This window comes from Cervus elaphus, chromosome X (genome assembly GCF_910594005.1).
Source record: "Cervus elaphus chromosome X, mCerEla1.1, whole genome shotgun sequence".
Lineage (NCBI taxonomy): Eukaryota > Metazoa > Chordata > Mammalia > Artiodactyla > Cervidae > Cervus > Cervus elaphus.
In genome coordinates, this window is record NC_057848.1 from 133,858,154 (window position 1) to 133,876,192 (window position 18,039).

An 18,039-nucleotide genomic window follows, 5' to 3' on the forward strand; every position below is an offset into this window, starting at 1 on the left:
CCATGCAAAAGCTTTTGTGTTTAATTAGGTCCCATTTGTTTATTTTTGCTTTTATTTCCATTACTCTAGGAGACAACTCAGAAAAAATGTTGCTGTGATTAATGTCAAAGAGTGTTCTGCCTATGTTTTCCTCTTAGAGTATTATAGTATCTGATCTTATATTTAAGCCTTTAATCCATTTTGAGCTTATTTTTCTGTATGGTGCTAAAGAATGTTTTAATTTCATTTTTTTACAAGTAACTGTCTAGTTTTCCCAGCACCATTTATTGAAGAAACTGTCTTTCCTGCATTGTATAATTTTGCTTCCATTGTTGTAGATTAATTGACCATAAGTACATGGATTTATTTCTGGACTTTCTATCATGTTCCATTTTATCTATATTTTTGTTTTTGTGCCAGTACTATACTGTTTTGATGACTGTAACTTTGTAGTACAGTCTGCAGTCAGCAAATCTGAGTCCCTTTTTCTTTATCGAGATCACTTTTGGTATTTGGGGTTTATGTTTCCATGCAAATTTTGCAATTTTTTTTGTTCTAGTTCTGTGAATAATGCCATTGGTAATTTGATAGGGATTCCATTGAATCTGTAAATTGCCTTGGGTACTGTAGTCATTTTGACAATATTGATTCTTCTAATCCAAGAACATGGTATGTCTCTCCATCTAATTTGTGTCACCTTTGATTGCTCTCATCACTGTCTTATAATTTTCAGAGTACAGGTCTTTTGTCTTCTTAGGTAGGTTTATTCCTAGGTATTTTATTCTTTTTGATGGGATAGTAAATGGGATTGTTTTCTTAATTTCTCTTTCTGGTCTTTCTTTATTAGTGTACAGGAATGCAAGACATTTCTGTGTATTAATTTTGTATCCTACAAGTTTACCACATTCATTGATGAGCCCTAGTAGTTTCCTGGTAGTGACTTTAGGATTTTCTATGTATAGTATCATATCATGTGCAAGCAGTGATAATTTTACTACTTCTTTTCCAATTTGGATTTCTTTTTCTTCTCTGATTATTGCAGCTTGGACTTCCAAAACTATGGTAAATAAAAGTGGCAAGAATGGACATCCTTGTCTTGTTCCTGATCTTAGGGGAAATGCTTTTAGATTTTCACCTTGAGTATGGTGTTAGCTGTAGGTTTGTCATATATGACCTTTATTATGTTTAGATATATTCCCTCTATTCCCACTTTTTTTATCATAAATGTTTTTATCATAAATGGGTGTTGAATTTTGTCAAAAGCTTTTTCTGCAGCTATTGAGATGATCACGTGGTTTTTATTCTTCAATATGTTGATGTGGTGTATCCCATGTTTGATTTGTGGATACTGAAAAATCCGTTCATTCCTGGGAGAAATCCCACTTGATCATGTATATGATCCTTTTAATGTATTATTGGATTCAGATTGTTAGTATTTTGTGGGGATTTTCATGTCTATATTCATCAGTGATTTGTTGTTCAGTCACTTAGTTGTGTCTAACTCTTTGCGACTCCAAGCACTGCAGTGTGCCACGTTTGCCTGTCCTTTGCCATCTCCCGGAGCTTGCTCAAACTCATTTCTATTGAGTTGGTGATGCCATCCAATCGTCTGATCCTCTGTCATCCCCTTCTCCTCCTGCCTTCAGTCTTTACCAACATCAGGGTCTTTTCTAATGAGTCAGCTCTTTGCATCAGGTGGCCAACGTATTGGTGTTTCAGCTTCAACATCGATCCTTCCAATGAATATTCAGGGTCAATTTCCTTTAGGATTGACTGGTTTGATCTCCTTGCTGTCCAAGAGTCTTCTCCCAATACCACAGTTCAAAAGCATCATCAATGATATTGGCCTTTAATTTTCTTTTTTTGGGTCATCTTTGGTATTCGGGTCATGGTGGCCTCATAGAATGAGTTTCAGAGTATTCATTCCTCTGCAATTTTTTGGAATAGTTGAAGGATAGGTGTTACCTCTTCTGTAAATGTTTGATAGAAATTTGCCTTTGAAGCCATCCAGTCCTGGACATTTGTTGGAAGTTTTAAAATCACAATTTCAATTTCAGTGCTTGTGATTGGTCAGTTTGTATTTTCTATTTCTTCTTGGTTCAGTCTTGGGAGAGTGTATCTTCAGCCAGTCTGTATCTTTTTATTGGAGCATCTAGTTCATTTACATTTAATGTAGATATCAGTATGTTCTCAGGTGCCTCAATTGTAAAGAATCTGCCTGCCAATGCAGGAGCCACAGGAGAGATGGGTTTGATCCTGGGTTGGAAAGATCCCCTGGAGGAGGAAACGGCAACCCACTCCAGTATTCTTGCCTGAAAAATCCCATAGACACAGGAACTTGGTCAGCTGCAGTCCATAGGGTCACAGTGAGTCAGACATGACTGAGTGACTGAGCATACACGCATGTGTTCTTATTGCCATTTTCTTAATTGTTTTGGATTTGTTTTTGTTGGTCTTTTTTTTCCCTTTCTCATTTGTTCTTTCCTCTTGTGGTTTGTTGACTAACTTTAGTTTTATGTTCAGATTCATTTTTCTTTTTTGTGCGTATATCTATTGTAGATTTTCTGTTTGCTGTTACTGTGAGGTTTTGATATAAAGTGAAAAGTATTAGTCGCTCAGTCATGTCAGACTCTTTGCGACCTATAGACTGGAGCCCACCACGCTCCTCTGTCCATGGGATTCTTCAGGCAAGAAAACTGTAGTGGGTAACCATCCCTTCTCCAAGGGATCTTCCTGACCCAGGGATCGAATCCAGGTCTCTTGCATTGCAGGCAGATAGACACAGACACAGACACACACACACACACACACACGATTATTTTTAAGTTCCTGGTGTTTTAATTTCAAATGTATCTCCAATATCCTGCATTTGTGTTATGCTCTTCTTGCTGTCGCTTGGTTTTATATCTTATTTGTATGCAGATGATTTCCTACCTTTACTTTATGTTTTCCTTTACCGGGGATCTTTTCCATTCATAATTTTCTTGTTTCTAGTAGTGCCCTTTTCTTTTACACTTAGAGAATTTCCTTTAGCATTTGTTGCAAAACTTGTCTGGTGGTGCTGAATTCTCTTAGCTTTTGGTTGTCTATAAAGCTTTTGATTTGTCCACTCAATCTGAATGAAAGCTTTGCTGAGTAGAATATCCTTGGTTGTAGCTTCTTCCCTTTCATTACTTTAAATATATTGTGCCACTTCCTTCTGACCTACAGAGTTTCAACTGAGACATCACCTGATAACCTTATGGGAGTTCCCTTGTATGTTATTTTTTGTTTTTCCACTTGGTGGTTCCTTTCAATTTGGGCAACTCAGGATTATGGTCTGGGAAATTTTCTTGGCTTATTTGAGTTCCTCCCCTCCATTTTCTTTGTTCTTTTGGCTCTACTTTCTGGGAAATTTCTTCAACTTTTTCTGACAGCCCTTCTGTTGAGTTTTAAATTTCTTCATATGCTTATTTTTCAAGAACCCTGTTCTTGTTTCCTGAAAGTTCCATTTTTGTTTCATAGTTATGTTTCTAAGGATATTAATGGTATTAATAGTTGGAAATTTTTTTCTTATTTAGTCTGTTCCCTCTAAGTTCCTTTTCCTGTTTTGACCTCTGTCATCCAAATTGGAAACTCTTCTCCAGATATCTTGGGAGGTTGGTTGTCTATTCATGAGTAGAAATAGGGCAGTGGTTCTTTAGGGACATTTGACAATGTTTAGAGACATTTTTGATCGGCAAAACTGTCTGAGGGGGTGCTACTGGCATCTCCAGGTAGCGGCTAGAGATGCTCTTAGCCCCCCTACAATGCACAGGACATCCTTGCACAGCAAAGAACTATTTAGCCCAAAATGTGATCAATGCTGTGGTTGGGAAGTTGATTGAAAACTGTGAACTTGTGGCAGAACTTGTCGACTTTGGGTTTCAAGAAATGTGATCTGGTTGAGTGGTTTGAGCAACATAATGTCATTATCTTTAGGTCTTTCCTTCTGGCCTGGTCACATATTCAATAGAAAATCTTTTCCCTGCTGCCTGAAGGATAAAGAGCTAGCTTTTAATATCCCCCTCTCCCCCATTGAAAGGGAAAAGAAGATGGGCTGTCTACATTCATTTTGTGTGTGATCATATAATCCCTTTGATTTTTATATAGTGTCCACTTCCTCAGCCGCCTGTGTCACCAGTTCTATGACCCTATGTTTTACACTCTTCAGTGAATTGCCCTTTCTGAGGTTAAGGTAGGGCATTTACCCAGTGGCATGAAATAGAGGAGGAGGATCTAAGATTCTTTTTTTTAAAAAAAATTATTCATTTATTTAGCTATGCCAAGTCTTATTTGCAGTATGTGGGATCTAGTTCCCTGATCAGGGATCGAACTCAGGGCACCTGCATTGGGAGTGTGGAGTCTTAGCCACTGAAAAGAAAGTGAAAGTGAAGTCGCTCAGTCATGTCTGACTCTTTGCAACCCCATGGACTGTAGCCTGCCAGGATCCTCTGTCCATGGGATTTTCCAGGCAAGAATACTAGAGTGGGTTGCCATTTCCTTCTCCAGGAGATCTTCCCAACCCAGGGATTGAACCTGGGTCTCCCACATTGTAGGCTGATGCTTTACCGTCTGAGCCACCAGGGAAGTCACTGAACCACCAGGGAAGTCCCAGATCTAAGACTCTTAACTACTTCTCTAATAGATTTCATTCAAACCTTGTTAGTTTAGCCCCACCCTCTCTTTCTCAGAGTTTGGATACTTCTTGAGAATTCTGTAGTGTGAATGAATTTGGTTCTGAACTATTATTTTCTCCTTGCAATTCAGGCTTCCTACAAATGCTAAGCCAGTTACCATTACTTCATCTGCTTTCTGGCTTCCAAAATTTAATTATTAATTACTATTGTTTTCTCTCATTCTCACAGTCCTTTAAAACTTGGAAGTTATCCAAAAGGTGTAGTGAATTGAAGCATACTATACAAATATATATATATATAAATAGAGTCCCAGGGGTTTATGTGTGGACAAAAACCATTTACGCTAAACATTTCCTGAAATTGCTTGCTATTGTCAGGATAAGTCATCACAAGTAAGACATCCACCTTGAGAATGAAAACATTTGTGGGAGTGCAGATTCCCATTGTTACATTGTCTTCTCACAGAGGAAAATCTTTGAACAGTTTTGATTATCAAAAGGTCCTTTTTGTATAGGGTGCTGAAAGGTACATCATTACCGTTTCTTTTTGTTTCAGTTTAGCTTTATTAGATTGCTTGACAAGAGATTTGAAACTGAGTAATAACTGATGTCTTGATGACTGCAGGATGAAATAACTGATTTGTATGATTTCAGAGAAATGTTTAAGTCTAGGTTAGATCATATTCTTTTGCCTGTCCTCTGATTGCAAGAATAAAGACGAACGAACTTTAAGGCAAGAAATATCACAAATGTCCTACTGTACCTGAAGAACTTTTTGCTGTCTTCTGATTATTCTTGCCTGGAGAATCCCCATGGACAGAAGAGCCTGGGGCGCTCCAGTCCATAGGGTTGCACTGAGTTGGACAGGACTAAAGCAATTTAGCACACACACATATCCAGGTGTACTTTTTTCTACCTGTAAAAATCAGAGAGATTGTTTTGTTTCCTGAGAAGGAGGGAAACTCATACATGTATACACATACATGTGTGTGTATTTAATAAATTATGTAGTCTTCAAAAAAAACTACGCTAGCCTTCAAATAAACTAATGTAGTATATCGTGATTGAATTCTGTGTTAATCAGTAGTTGATTCAAGCATGTTGGATTAACCTTAGTTCAGATACTTATTTTATAACTATTAACAATTTATTGACCAGAGACATATTAATATGTCTTTTGTTGCCCAAACATTTTTGACCAGAGATGTTTCAATATTAACTTACATAACAAATTCTCAGCTACAGGTGTTAGTTTCTGCCAAAATCCCCTGGTCAATAATGTGTCAGTCATAAGGAACCAAGTGCATATTTGTGTTTTTAATGCCTGGGCCTGGGCATTGTTATTTTATCAATCATCACAGTTGATTCAATTGTATGGCCAGTATTGAAAGCCACCAATTTCTTTTTTTCTTTTTTTTTTTTCTTTTTCTCATTTATTTATATTAGTTGGAGGCTAATTACTTTACAATATTGTAGTGGTTTTTGCCATACATTGACATGAATCAGCCATGGATTTCCATGTGTTCCCCATCCTGACCCCCTCCCACCTCCCTCCCCATCCCATCCCTCTGGATCATCCCAGTGCACCAGCCCTGAGCACTTGTCTCATGCATCAAATCTGGACTAGTGATCTGTTTCACACTTGATAATATACATGTTTCAATGCTATTCTCTTGGATCATCCCTCCCTCGCCTTCTCCCACAGAGTCCAAAAGTCTGTTCTATACATCTGTGTCTCTTTTTCTGTCTTGCATATAGGGTTATCGTTACCATCTTTCTAAATTCCATATATATGCGTTAGTATACTGCAACTGAACTGAACTGATACTGTATTGGTGTTTATCTTTCTGGCTTACTTCACTCTCTATAAGGGGCTCCAGTTTCATCCACCTCATTAGAACTGATTCAAATGAATTCTTTTTAATGGCTGAGTAATATTCCATTGTCTATATGTACCACAGCTTTCTTATCCATTCATCTGCTGATGGGCATCTAGGTTGCTTCCATGTCCTGGCTATTATAAACAGTGCTGCGATGAACATTGGGGAGCACGTGTCTCTTTCAGTTCTGGTTTCCTCGGTTTATATGCCCAGGAGTGGGATTGCTGGGTCATATGGTAGTTCTGTTTCCAGTTTTTTTAAGGAATCTCCACACTGTTCTTCATAGTGGCTGTACTCGTTTGCATTCCCACCAACAGTGTAAGAGGGTTCCCTTTTCTCCACACCCTCTCCAGCATTTATTGCTTGTAGACTTTGGGATAGCAGCCATTCTGACTGGCATGAAATGGTACCTCATTGTGGTTTTGATTTGCATTTCTCTAATAATGAGTGATGTTGAGCATCTTTTCATGTGTTTGTTAGCCATCTGTATGTCTTCTTTGGAGAAATGTCTGTTTAGTTCTGTGGCCCATTTTTTTATTGGGTTGTTTATTTTTCTGGAATTGAGCTGCAGGAGTTGCTTGTATATTTTTGAGATTAATCCTTTGTCTGTTGCTTCGTTTGCTATTATTTTCTCCCATTCTGAAGGCTGTCTTTTCACCTTGCTTATAGTTTCCTTTGTTGTGCAAAACTTTTAGGTTTCATTAGGTCCCATTTGTTTATTTTTGCTTTTATTTCCAATATTCTGGGAGGTGGGTCATAGAGGATCTGGCTGTGATTCATGTCGGAGAGTGTTTTGCCTATGTTCTCTAGGAGTTTTATAGTTTCTGGTCTTACGTTTAGATCTTTAATCCATTTTGAGTTTATTTTTGTGTATGGTGTTAGAAAGTGTTCTAGTTTCATTCTTTTACAAGTGGTTGACCAGTTTTCCCAGCACCACTTGTTAAAGAGGTTGTCTTTTCTCCATTGTATATTCTATTCTTGCCTCCTTTGTTGAAGATAAGGTGTCCATAGTTATGTGGATTTATCTCTGGAAAAGCCACCAATTTCAATTGAGGAGAGAACTGGGTAAGAATGTCTGGACCAGTGGTTCTACTAGTAGAAATTACTTCCTCTCTATGGCGACTTAGAATACTTCTAATTTGAAGTTTGAGGAGGACGAAGGATTTCTCTGTGACTTCAGTTGAGACTGGAGAGGCTGCTGGAAATTGAATCATGCAGGTCTTACTCTTCATGAAGTGTCTATTCAAGCCTTTTGCCCAGATTTCCTTGGAGCATATATTCTTATTTAAGGATTATTTATTTTGGTTCTTGACTAAGTACATGTATTGCAAATACCTTGTCTCTGTGGGATTTTAAGCAGAAGCATAACATCAGATTTTCATTTTTAAAACATCACTGCAGGAACAATGGGAGAAACAAGTTTTCATTGGTCCCAGTAGAAATTGGTAGTAGCTTAGACTAGGTTATGAGACATGGAGAGAAGTGGACAGGATTAAGAAATATTTGAGATAAACTTAGTAGGACTTGTTAGTGAAGACTAGATAAGTGATGGCTAAGATGAGAGAATGATTTAAGTATCTGGTTCAAAAGGTAAAAGTTACATATATACAAGTTAAATATATAAAAGTTCACCACTGTGAACACTTTCTTATTTTATTTAAGATGTTGATAAATGTGAAGAGAAAATTACAAAGATTATTTGCCTTGAATAGAATACTATCTCAAATTTTTTTAAGTGATTTTGAAATGTAAATTTGTCTCTTATGGCTTAGTAAGCTCAAATAATTACCTCATAAATTATAGGAAAATATTTTCAAAATTATGTTCAATTATATTTTGAAAACTGTGGCCATAGTAGAAAATGAAATATGAATAAGATGCTAAAAGGAAATAGGAACTTAAGAAAATCAGCAAATTAAACTTGGCTTTTATTTATTTTTATTTTAGGGGTCCCTTCAGTGTTGTACGACGATGCATCAACAGAGAAACTGGGCAACAATTTGCTGTAAAAATTGTTGATGTAGCCAAGTTCACATCAAGTCCAGGGTTAAGTACAGAAGGTAAGAGATGGATTTCAAGTAAGTTATTTGATGTCTGGCTTTATTTCATCTTCAATCCATCTATCAACCTAACCTTCATCTGGGGGTGGGGAAGTGGAGGGTATAATATAGTGGGAAGTGGGTGGAGACAGTTTAAATTCCACTGTAGTTTTCTGGAATTCTAGAACATAGTATTTGAAAGATAGCTAGAGTGATTAACAAAGTTATGAAGTCATCTAGGATTTCTATTGGCCTATGTTTTTTTTACTAGGAAGAAAATAAAATCTGAAAATACATTTTGTAGAATCTAACTTGGAGTCCTATAGTATGGAGCATGGAATGGGAAGGGTGAGAAGGGAAATAATGGCACAAATATAATCATTTCAGATCCAAAACAAACTCATCTGAGTTCCCTTAAAGTCTGTAACTTACTACCCTTAGGATTATGATCTAACAGAACTAAAAGACTAATACATCACATTTTGCTTAAGTCACTTATGGTGTATGTGTGAAAATTTGAAAGGTCTTTACTGTTTGGACTTGCAGGACTTAAAACAAAATTTTGTTTTAAGACATTGATATGGTTAACCATGTTTATGTATAAATGTTTATAGACAATATATAACCTTTAAAATTTTTTAATGCTTATAAACCATGGTTTCATGTAGCCATGCTTCACATGTGGTCATATTTCAGATGGCACAATTATATTGTTAACTTTTCTAATTACCCTGTCTTCTAACTTTAGACTTTTTCACAATCCAGTAAAAGACATATCCTTCTTAAATCTTTTCCTTCTTAATCTCAAGAGCAATGCAATTAATAGTTTAAATTGGAAAAGCTAAAGCAGAGTAGCCTTTTTATATTTTATCCAGTTATCTTACTTTAATAAGTAGAAGTCCACATACTATGAGCTCCAAGTTAATCTATTCCTTCAGATCTTTTTTCAGTATCCTTAGTTTTAAATACTTTTTTAAACGTTTTGAATTATTCCTACTGTTTGTGGAAGATTCTAGTTGTTATTCACAAAGGATAACAGGTGTTTTAGTGCTTTAATCTTTAAATTCTTGGATTTAGGGATTTTACATTTTATGGTTTCATATTCTGGAGTTGGCTATTTTGAATACAAATTATTTTATAAACTTAGCAGAATTTGAAATTTACTTCTAATCAGGTTTTACCACTACATTATGTTTCCTAAAACTTTTAAACTGTGCTTAAGTTTAATATACTGTATTTGATTTTCTGTACCTTAGATAGCAATGACAAAAAAACTTCCTGAATACTTAGGTAATTTTGTATAAACCTAGTTCAGTAAATATGTAGATGTGTTGAATCTTTATTTCTTTTAAATGTTTTGATAATGTTGATGAATTTAGTAAGATTCCTGTTTAAAATCATAAGTCTAAATCAATGACTCCATATGCCTATGTTATGTTGATTTTGTTTATTATTATACCTAATTTTGAATCTACAGTCTAAAGACATTTTTTATGAAGACAGTTAATTACTTTCTCAGTTGACTGAGGTTCTTTATTGACAGATTTCATTAACAGGGAGCTATAGACCCAGCCTGCCAGACTGAATTTCTTTCATTGTCACCTAACCAGGGAGTCAAATACCAAACTTAAAAAGATGGAGTTGGTATATCATCCATGTCTCTGAGGTTAAGTCTTGTGTCGTTCACTCGTTAGTGCTTTGGTATTGTTTTGAGTATACAAATGTCTTTGAGTCCTTTTCTGAAGACAAGACTGGGTCAATCCATTGATCTTATATGATAGGGTCACAGCCTATAGATATTAAATGGTATCCAGTTGAATTCTGCATATTATGCATGACTTTATCTGGTTTTGATAAAAGTTCGACATTATTCAAATGAAAATGTGCAATTGTTCCTTTATATTTATGACACCAAAATGTAGTTTTTCCATCTTCTTTAACACAGTGACACTCATAATGATTAAGAAACAATAAAAATTTCATCTCCAACCCACTCCAAAGATTTTTCTTTTAAAAAAATTTTTCAGTGGAGCTCCCTTACCCTCTATTGCTTATTTCTATACTAGCTTAGAGAAGGAGATGGCAACCCACTCCAGTATTCTTGCCTGGAGAATCCCATGGACAAAAGAGCCTGGTGGGCTACAGTCCATGGGGTCGCAAAGAGTCAGACATGACTGAGCGACTAACACACACACACACACACTTAAATTAAATGTGGACACATTTTAAGATGTATAATAAATAATTATTTATTTTATTATATAAAACCTCTTTGAACAATATTCTCCACCCCTTACTTTTTTCAACACTCTTCAGTCACTACAGGCAAAACATATTTGCCCCTCCAGTCCATTAAAATTGTTACTGTCCAATAATGACTTTATTCATGGCTAAGGGTAGGAGATGTTGTATTAAGAAGAAACATATTTTGCAGTGAAATTTGAAACACAGTAAAAAGGAACCTGTATGTTCAAACAAAAATATCTAGAAATATCTATATTTACTGTTATATTCTCTTCTAATTAAGCCTGTTTCTCAAGCAACAGATAATTTAAAATCAATTTTATTCTTTTCTTTTTTATTATATTTTTTGTGGTTTATTTAATCTTTGTCATTGCCTCAATATTTTTTCCTGTTAGTACATTTGTATTCAAATACATTATTGAGTAAAATAGGTTTCATAAAGGATCACCTGGGAACAAAAAGTATGCTGTTTACTTGCACAGGTCATTGTGATACATAGACAAATAAAAAGAGTACCTATTTTTTTTAAAAATTACCAAAGTACAGTTGATATACAATGTTGCATTAATTTCTGCTATACAGCAAACTGTACTAAGTTATCCATATGCAAATATCCACTCTTTCAGATTGTTTTCCCATACAGGTCATTGCAGAGTATTGAGAAGAGTTTCCTGTGCTATATACATTAGGTCCTTATTAGTTATCTATCTTAAGAGCATCTATTCTTAAGAGACTTGCAATTTAATAGTCCCAACCATTGTTTCTAATATTTTTACAAGAAAAAATAAGTAATAAATTCTAAATATATAATTTACAAATTAGTTTTTGAAATGAAATATATATAGTAATTAGAGACCACCTATATATGTTTAAATATTTTACATTCTCATTGCTCTATTGAAGATAAGACATTGTAGTTATTTGAATATCTGTTCTGTATTTTCCCATTAAAATCATAATTTTTTTTCAATAGGGGATCTTAACTTAGAGGCTGCAGAATATCCAAGAAACCCTTAAATTGTAAGGGTTATATATATATATATATATATATATATATGTGTTCATTTTCCTAGAAAGTCTAAGTTCTTATTAGATCCCTAAAAAGGCATATTATTCCTAAATGGTTAAGAATTTATTATTTCACATGTATGAAAAAGTGAAGTTGATGTTTAGGAGCATGAGATGAAAAAGAAGCTTCTATTAAATGAAAGCTGAGTGAATTTATATTAAGATTGGAGGATATTTTCCTGCTTAAATACATACCCCCATTAATGAAATCCCTTGTTTATTATCTTAAAACTCACTTTAATTGATAGTTTATCTCTTACTCTGCTAATCCACCAATTTAAAGTTTACTTTTTTGTGTATTGTACAACTTCTTTATCCACTCATCTTTCAGTGGACATCCAGGTTGCTTCTATGTCCCGGCTGTTATAAATAGTGCTGCAGTGAACGTTGTGGTACATGTGTCAGTTTGAATTATGGTTTTCTCGGGGTATATTCCCAGTAGTGGGATTACTGGGTCATATGGTAGTTCTATTTTTAGTTTTTTAAGGAACCTCCATTATGTTCTCCATAGTGGCTGTATCAATTTATATTCCTACCAACAGTGCGAGAGGGTTCCCTTTTCTCCACCCCCTCTCCAGCATTTATTGTTTGTAACTTTCTTGAAGTATAGCTGATTTAAATGTTGTGTTAATTTCTGCTGTACAGCAAAGTGATTCAGTTATACATACATATTCTTTTTCATATTATTTTTCATTGTAGTTTATCCCAGGAAATTGAATATAGGTCCTTGTGCTCTACAGTAGGACCTTGGTTGTTTATCCCTTGTATATATAATAGTTTGCATCTACTAATCCTAAATTCCCAATCCTCTCCTCCCCAACTCCCTCCCCCTTGGCAACCACAAGTCTGTTCTCTATGTCTGGTAGACTTTTCTATAGATAAGTTCATTTGTATCATATTCTAGATTCCACATATAAATGTTAACATATGATATTTGTCTTTTTTCTTTCTGAATGACTTCACTTCGTACGATAATCTCTTAAGTCCATCCATGTTGCTGCAAATGGCTAATATCCCATTGTATATATGTATCACATCTTTATTCATTCATCTGTCAATGGATATTTAGGTTACTTCCATGTCCTGGCTATTTTAAATAGTGCTGCTATGAACATAGGAGTGCATGTATTTTTTGAAATTATAGTTTTGTCTAGATACATGCCAAGGAATGGGATTGCTGGATCATATGGCAACTATAGTTTTAGTTTTTTTGTGGAACCTCCATACCGTTTTCCATAATGGTCCACTTTGTTTACATTCCCACCAGTAGTGTAAGAGCTTCCCTTTACTGCACACCTTCTCCAGCATTTATTATTTGTAGACTTTTTAATGATGACCATTATGACTCATGTGAAGTGGTACCTCGTAGTTTTGATTTGGATTTCTCTAATAATTAGGAGTGAGTTACATCTTTTCATGTGTTTATTGACCATCTGTATGTCTTCTCTGAAAAAAATGTCCATTTACATCTTCTGCCCATTTTTTGATTGGGTTTTTTGGGGTTTTTTTATTTATAATTCAACTGTTTGTATATTTTGTAAATTAAGCTCTTGTCTGTTGCATTGTTTGCAAATATTTTCTCTCAGTCTGTTAGCTGTATTTTCGTTTATGGTTTTCTTTGCTTTGGAAACAGAGACACACTTTAGATACAAAGGCGCCACTAGGTTGAGAGTAAATGAATAGAAAAAGGTATACCGTGCAAACAGTAACCAAAAGAGAGCTGATGTGGCTATAACAATATCAGATAAAATAGACTTTAAAACAGAAATTGTTACTTAGAGATAAAGGATATTTTATAATGATAAAATGGTTCGTTCATCTTGAAGATACAATTAATTATAAACATATATGCACCTAACAGCAGAGCCCCAAAATATATAGAACAAAACCAGGCAGAACTGAAGGGAGAAATAGAAATTTTAGCAATAATAGTTGGAGACTTCATTGACTAATTTGCAATTATCAATATAACAACTAGATAGAGGATCAATAAAAGAGAAGACTTGAATAACACTAACCAACTAGAGCTGATAGACACCTATAGAACCTTTCAACCAACAACAGGAGAATAAACATTCTTATTAGTACACATAGAACATCATATAGTATAAATGCTAGCACATCAAATATGTCTTAATAAAATTTAAAGGATTGAAATCATATATAGTCTCTGGCCACAAAGAAATCATATTAGAAATCAGTAACAGAAGGAAATTTGGGGAAATCACAATTACATGGAAATTAAACCTCACACTATCAAATAGCCAATGAGTCAAAGAAATAATTGAAATACTTTGAGGTAAATGAAAACAGAAACACAACATGCAAAATTTTTTTATAAATGCCTATAGTGAACAGAAGATCAGTAACCTAACTTTTCACTTCAAGAAACTAGAAATCTGGACCCAAAACAGGCAGAAATAGGGAATAATAGAGATTAGAGGAGAAATAAATGAAAGAACAGGAAACAATAGAGAAAATCAATGAAACTAAAAGTTCTTTAAAAAGATGTCCCAAATTGAGTAGTTCTTATCTAGTCTGACCAAGAAAAACAAAGATGATTCAAACTAATCGGGAATGACATTGCAAAAAGTAAAAAAAAAAAAAAATAAGAATACTATGAACAATTGTATACCAACAAATTAGATAAGCTAGATGAAACATTAATTTCTAGAAAGAGGCAAGCTACCAAAGCTGAGTCAAGAAGGAATATGTGGATGGACTTTTAACAAGAAAAGAGACTGAAAATGTAACAAATTTCCCATATAAAGTTCAAACCTTGGTGACTTCATTGGTGAACTGTACTACACCTTAAAAGGATTTATACCATTCCTTCACAGATTCTTCTAAAAAATTAGATGTAGAAATACTTCTCAACTTATTCTATGAGGCCTGCGTTAACCCCAATAATATAACTAGACAAAGACACCACAAGAGAAGAAAACACAAAAAAATATCACATATGATGAATATATTAGCACTGCTGCTGCTAAGTCACTTCAGTCGTGTCCGACTCTGTGCGACCCCATAGACGGCAGCCCACCAGGCTCCCCCGTCCCTGGGATTCTCCAGGCAAGAACACTGGAGTGGGTTGCCATTTCCTTCTCCAATGCATGAAAGTGAAAAGTGAAAGTGAAGTCACTCAGTCGTGTCCGACTCTTAATGACTCCAGGGACTGCAGCCTACCAGGCTCCTCCGTCCATGGGATTTTCCAGGCAAGAGTACTGGAGTGGGGTGCCACTGCCTTCTCCGTATATTAGCATATCTGTCCTCAAAAAAAAATACTAGCCGATCTCATCCAGCAGCACATAAATGTTTATGGTTCTTCAAAAAGTTAAAAACTTGAGTTAGTACATAACCCAGCAGTTTTACTCTTAGGCATAAACCCAGAAGAAATAAAAGATGTCCACAGAAAACCTTGTATAAGAATATTAATAGCATTATTCATAATAGCTAAAAGTTGGAACCCAAATGTCAACTGATGAATGGTTAGAGAAAATGTGGTATATCCATCAAATGGATTGTTATTCGGCAATTAAAAGGAAACATATATTAATATAATATACAACATGGATAAATCTTGAATACATCATGCTAAATGAAAGAAGTTAATCACAAGAGACCACATATTATATATGCTTTTGATATAAAATGTCTCAAATAGGCAAACATACAGTAACAGAAGAAAGTAGATAAGTGGCTGCCAAGATCTGGAGAAAAGTGGAATGTAAAGAGTACTTTTAATGGGTATAGGATTTCTTTCTGAGGTAATTAAATGATCAAAAATTGAATGTGGTGATTACATGACTGAATATGCTAAAATCCATTAAATTGTACATTTTGTAGGCAAAATATATGGTATGTTAATTATCTCAAGCTATTTTGGTAAGCCATTGTATGCAATGAGTAAGTGGAGTTTATACTCAAAATACAAGCTTGGTTGAACATTTTAAATAATCAATATGTGATACATCTTAATAGAAGAAAAGACAAAATCCATATGATCATCTCAATAGATACAGAAAAGGCACTTAACAAAATCCAATATTCTTTGATGATTAAAAAAAAAAACACTCAACAAACTGGGAGTTGAAGGGAAGTTTTTCAACGTGAGTAAAAGTGTTTAAGAAAAATAATGCTAACTTCATATTTGATAATGTATGACTGAATGCTTTCCCTCTAAATCACAAATAAACCAAAGATGTCAGTGCTTTGTACTGTTATTCAACATTATACTGGAAATTTCAGTCAGGAAATTATGCAAGAAAAAGAAATGTATCCAGATTGGAAAGGAAGAAATAAAACTTCTTCTGTTTGCAGAAGACTTGATCATGTATGTAGGGCACTCTAAAAAATCCACCAAAAAATGTGTATTTGATATAATTTTGATAAATGTGTTTAGGAAGGTTGCAGGATACAGGATCAATATAAAAATGAATTTAAGACTACAAATGTACTTAATATAGCACTAAAGAGAATAAAATAATTATATTTGACAAGGAAATATTAAATATAACATTTGTAAACTGAAAAGAATAAAATACTGCTGAGGGGCTTCCCTAGTGGTCTAGTGGTTGGGAATCTGCCTGCCAAGGCATGGTATACAATTCCATCCCTGGTTTGGGGATCTCCCACATGTTGTGGAGCAATAAAGCCTATGTGCCACAACTACAGAGCTAGCACTGTGGAGCCCGCAAGCCACAACTTCTGAGCCCACGTACGTCAACTACTGGAGCACAGGTACCTAGAGCCTGTGCTCCACAAGAGAAGCCACTGCAGTGAGAAGCTCACAGACTGCAACACACAGGTCCTGCTCTCTGCAACTAGAGAAAGCTTGTGCACAGCGGTGAAGACCCAGTGCAGCCAAAAACAATCTTTTTAATAAAAAAGATAAAATATTATTGAAAAACTAAGGATATAGTAAATGGAGATCCATCCCATGTTCATCATTCAGAAGACCTAATATTATTTTGATAATAGTATTCCCAGATTGATCTACAGATTTGATGCAATCCCTGTCAAAATTCTTGCCGTCACTTTTGTAGAAATTGCAAAGCTGGTTATAAAATTAACACAGAAAGCCAAGGGAACACCGAATATCCATAATAATCTTGAGGGGAAAGGACAAAGTTGGACTCACATTTTCCCCATTTAAAGTTTTCTGCAAAGCTACTTTAATACACATAGTGTGTGGTACTGGCATAAAGGATTGACGTATAGACTAATGGAAGTAAATTGAGAATCTAATAATAAGCCATACATTTACAGTCAAATTATTTTCCACAACAGTCCCAAGGTGACTCAATGAAGAAAGAATAATCTCTCCAAATCAGAGGTACTAGGACAGGTGGACAAAATGACAAAGCTGGCCCCCTATCATGTACTATATACAAAAATTAATTCAAAATAGATAAAAATTTAAATGTAGGAGTTAAAATTATAAAGCTTTTAGGAGATAACATGAGAATAAATTATAACCTTGAATTAAGTAATGGTTTTGTAGGTGTGAAACCTACAGCACAAGCAACCAAAGAAAAACATAAATAACTTGGACTTCATCAAAATGGAAAACTTTTGTGCTTCAAAGGACACTGTCAAGAAAGTGAAAAGATAAGACACAGGATGGGAGAAAACATTTCCAAATCATGTATCTAAGAAGGATATATTATCTGAAATATACAAAGACCACTGAAAAGTCAATAAAAAGACACTCAGTTAAAATCAATAATTGGTTCGAATAGACATTTCTTCAAAGAAAATTTCAGTTCAGTTCAGTCACTTTGCAACTCTTTGCAACCCCATGGACTGCAGCACACCAGGCCTCCCTGTCCATCACCAACTCATGGAGTTTACTCAAACTCATGTCCATTGAGTTGGTGATGCCATCCAACCATCTCATCCTCTGTCATCCCCCTCTCCCACCTTCAATCTTTCCCAGCATCAAGGTCTTTTCAAATGAGTCAGTTCTTTGCATCAGGTGTCCAAAGTATCGGAGTTTCAGCTTCAGCATCAGCCCTTCCAGTGAATATTCAGGACTGATTTCCTTTAGGATGGACTGGTTGGATCGCCTTGCAGTCCAAGGAACTCTCCAGAGTCTTCTCCAACACCACAGTTCAAAAGCATCAATTCTTCTGCGCTCAGCTTTCTTCACAGTCCAACTCTCACATCCACA

The 18,039-nt window shown here is 35.1% G+C and overlaps 1 protein-coding gene across 8 annotated transcripts in view; it reads left to right on the plus strand.

Annotated features, from left to right (window-relative positions):
* The window catches only part of CASK (calcium/calmodulin dependent serine protein kinase), a 370,356-nt gene that overhangs the window by 64,056 nt on the left and 288,261 nt on the right, over nucleotides 1-18,039 (plus strand). For 4 of the 8 annotated variants that reach the window (XM_043895774.1, XM_043895776.1, XM_043895778.1 and 1 more), the window contains exon 2: nucleotides 8,464-8,594. In XM_043895774.1, the coding sequence (XP_043751709.1) occupies nucleotides 8,464-8,594 (131 nt within the window). The remainder of the gene's footprint in view (nucleotides 1-8,463; nucleotides 8,595-18,039) is intronic. The other 4 variants (XM_043895775.1, XM_043895777.1, XM_043895779.1 and 1 more) reach the window with 1 other exon arrangement.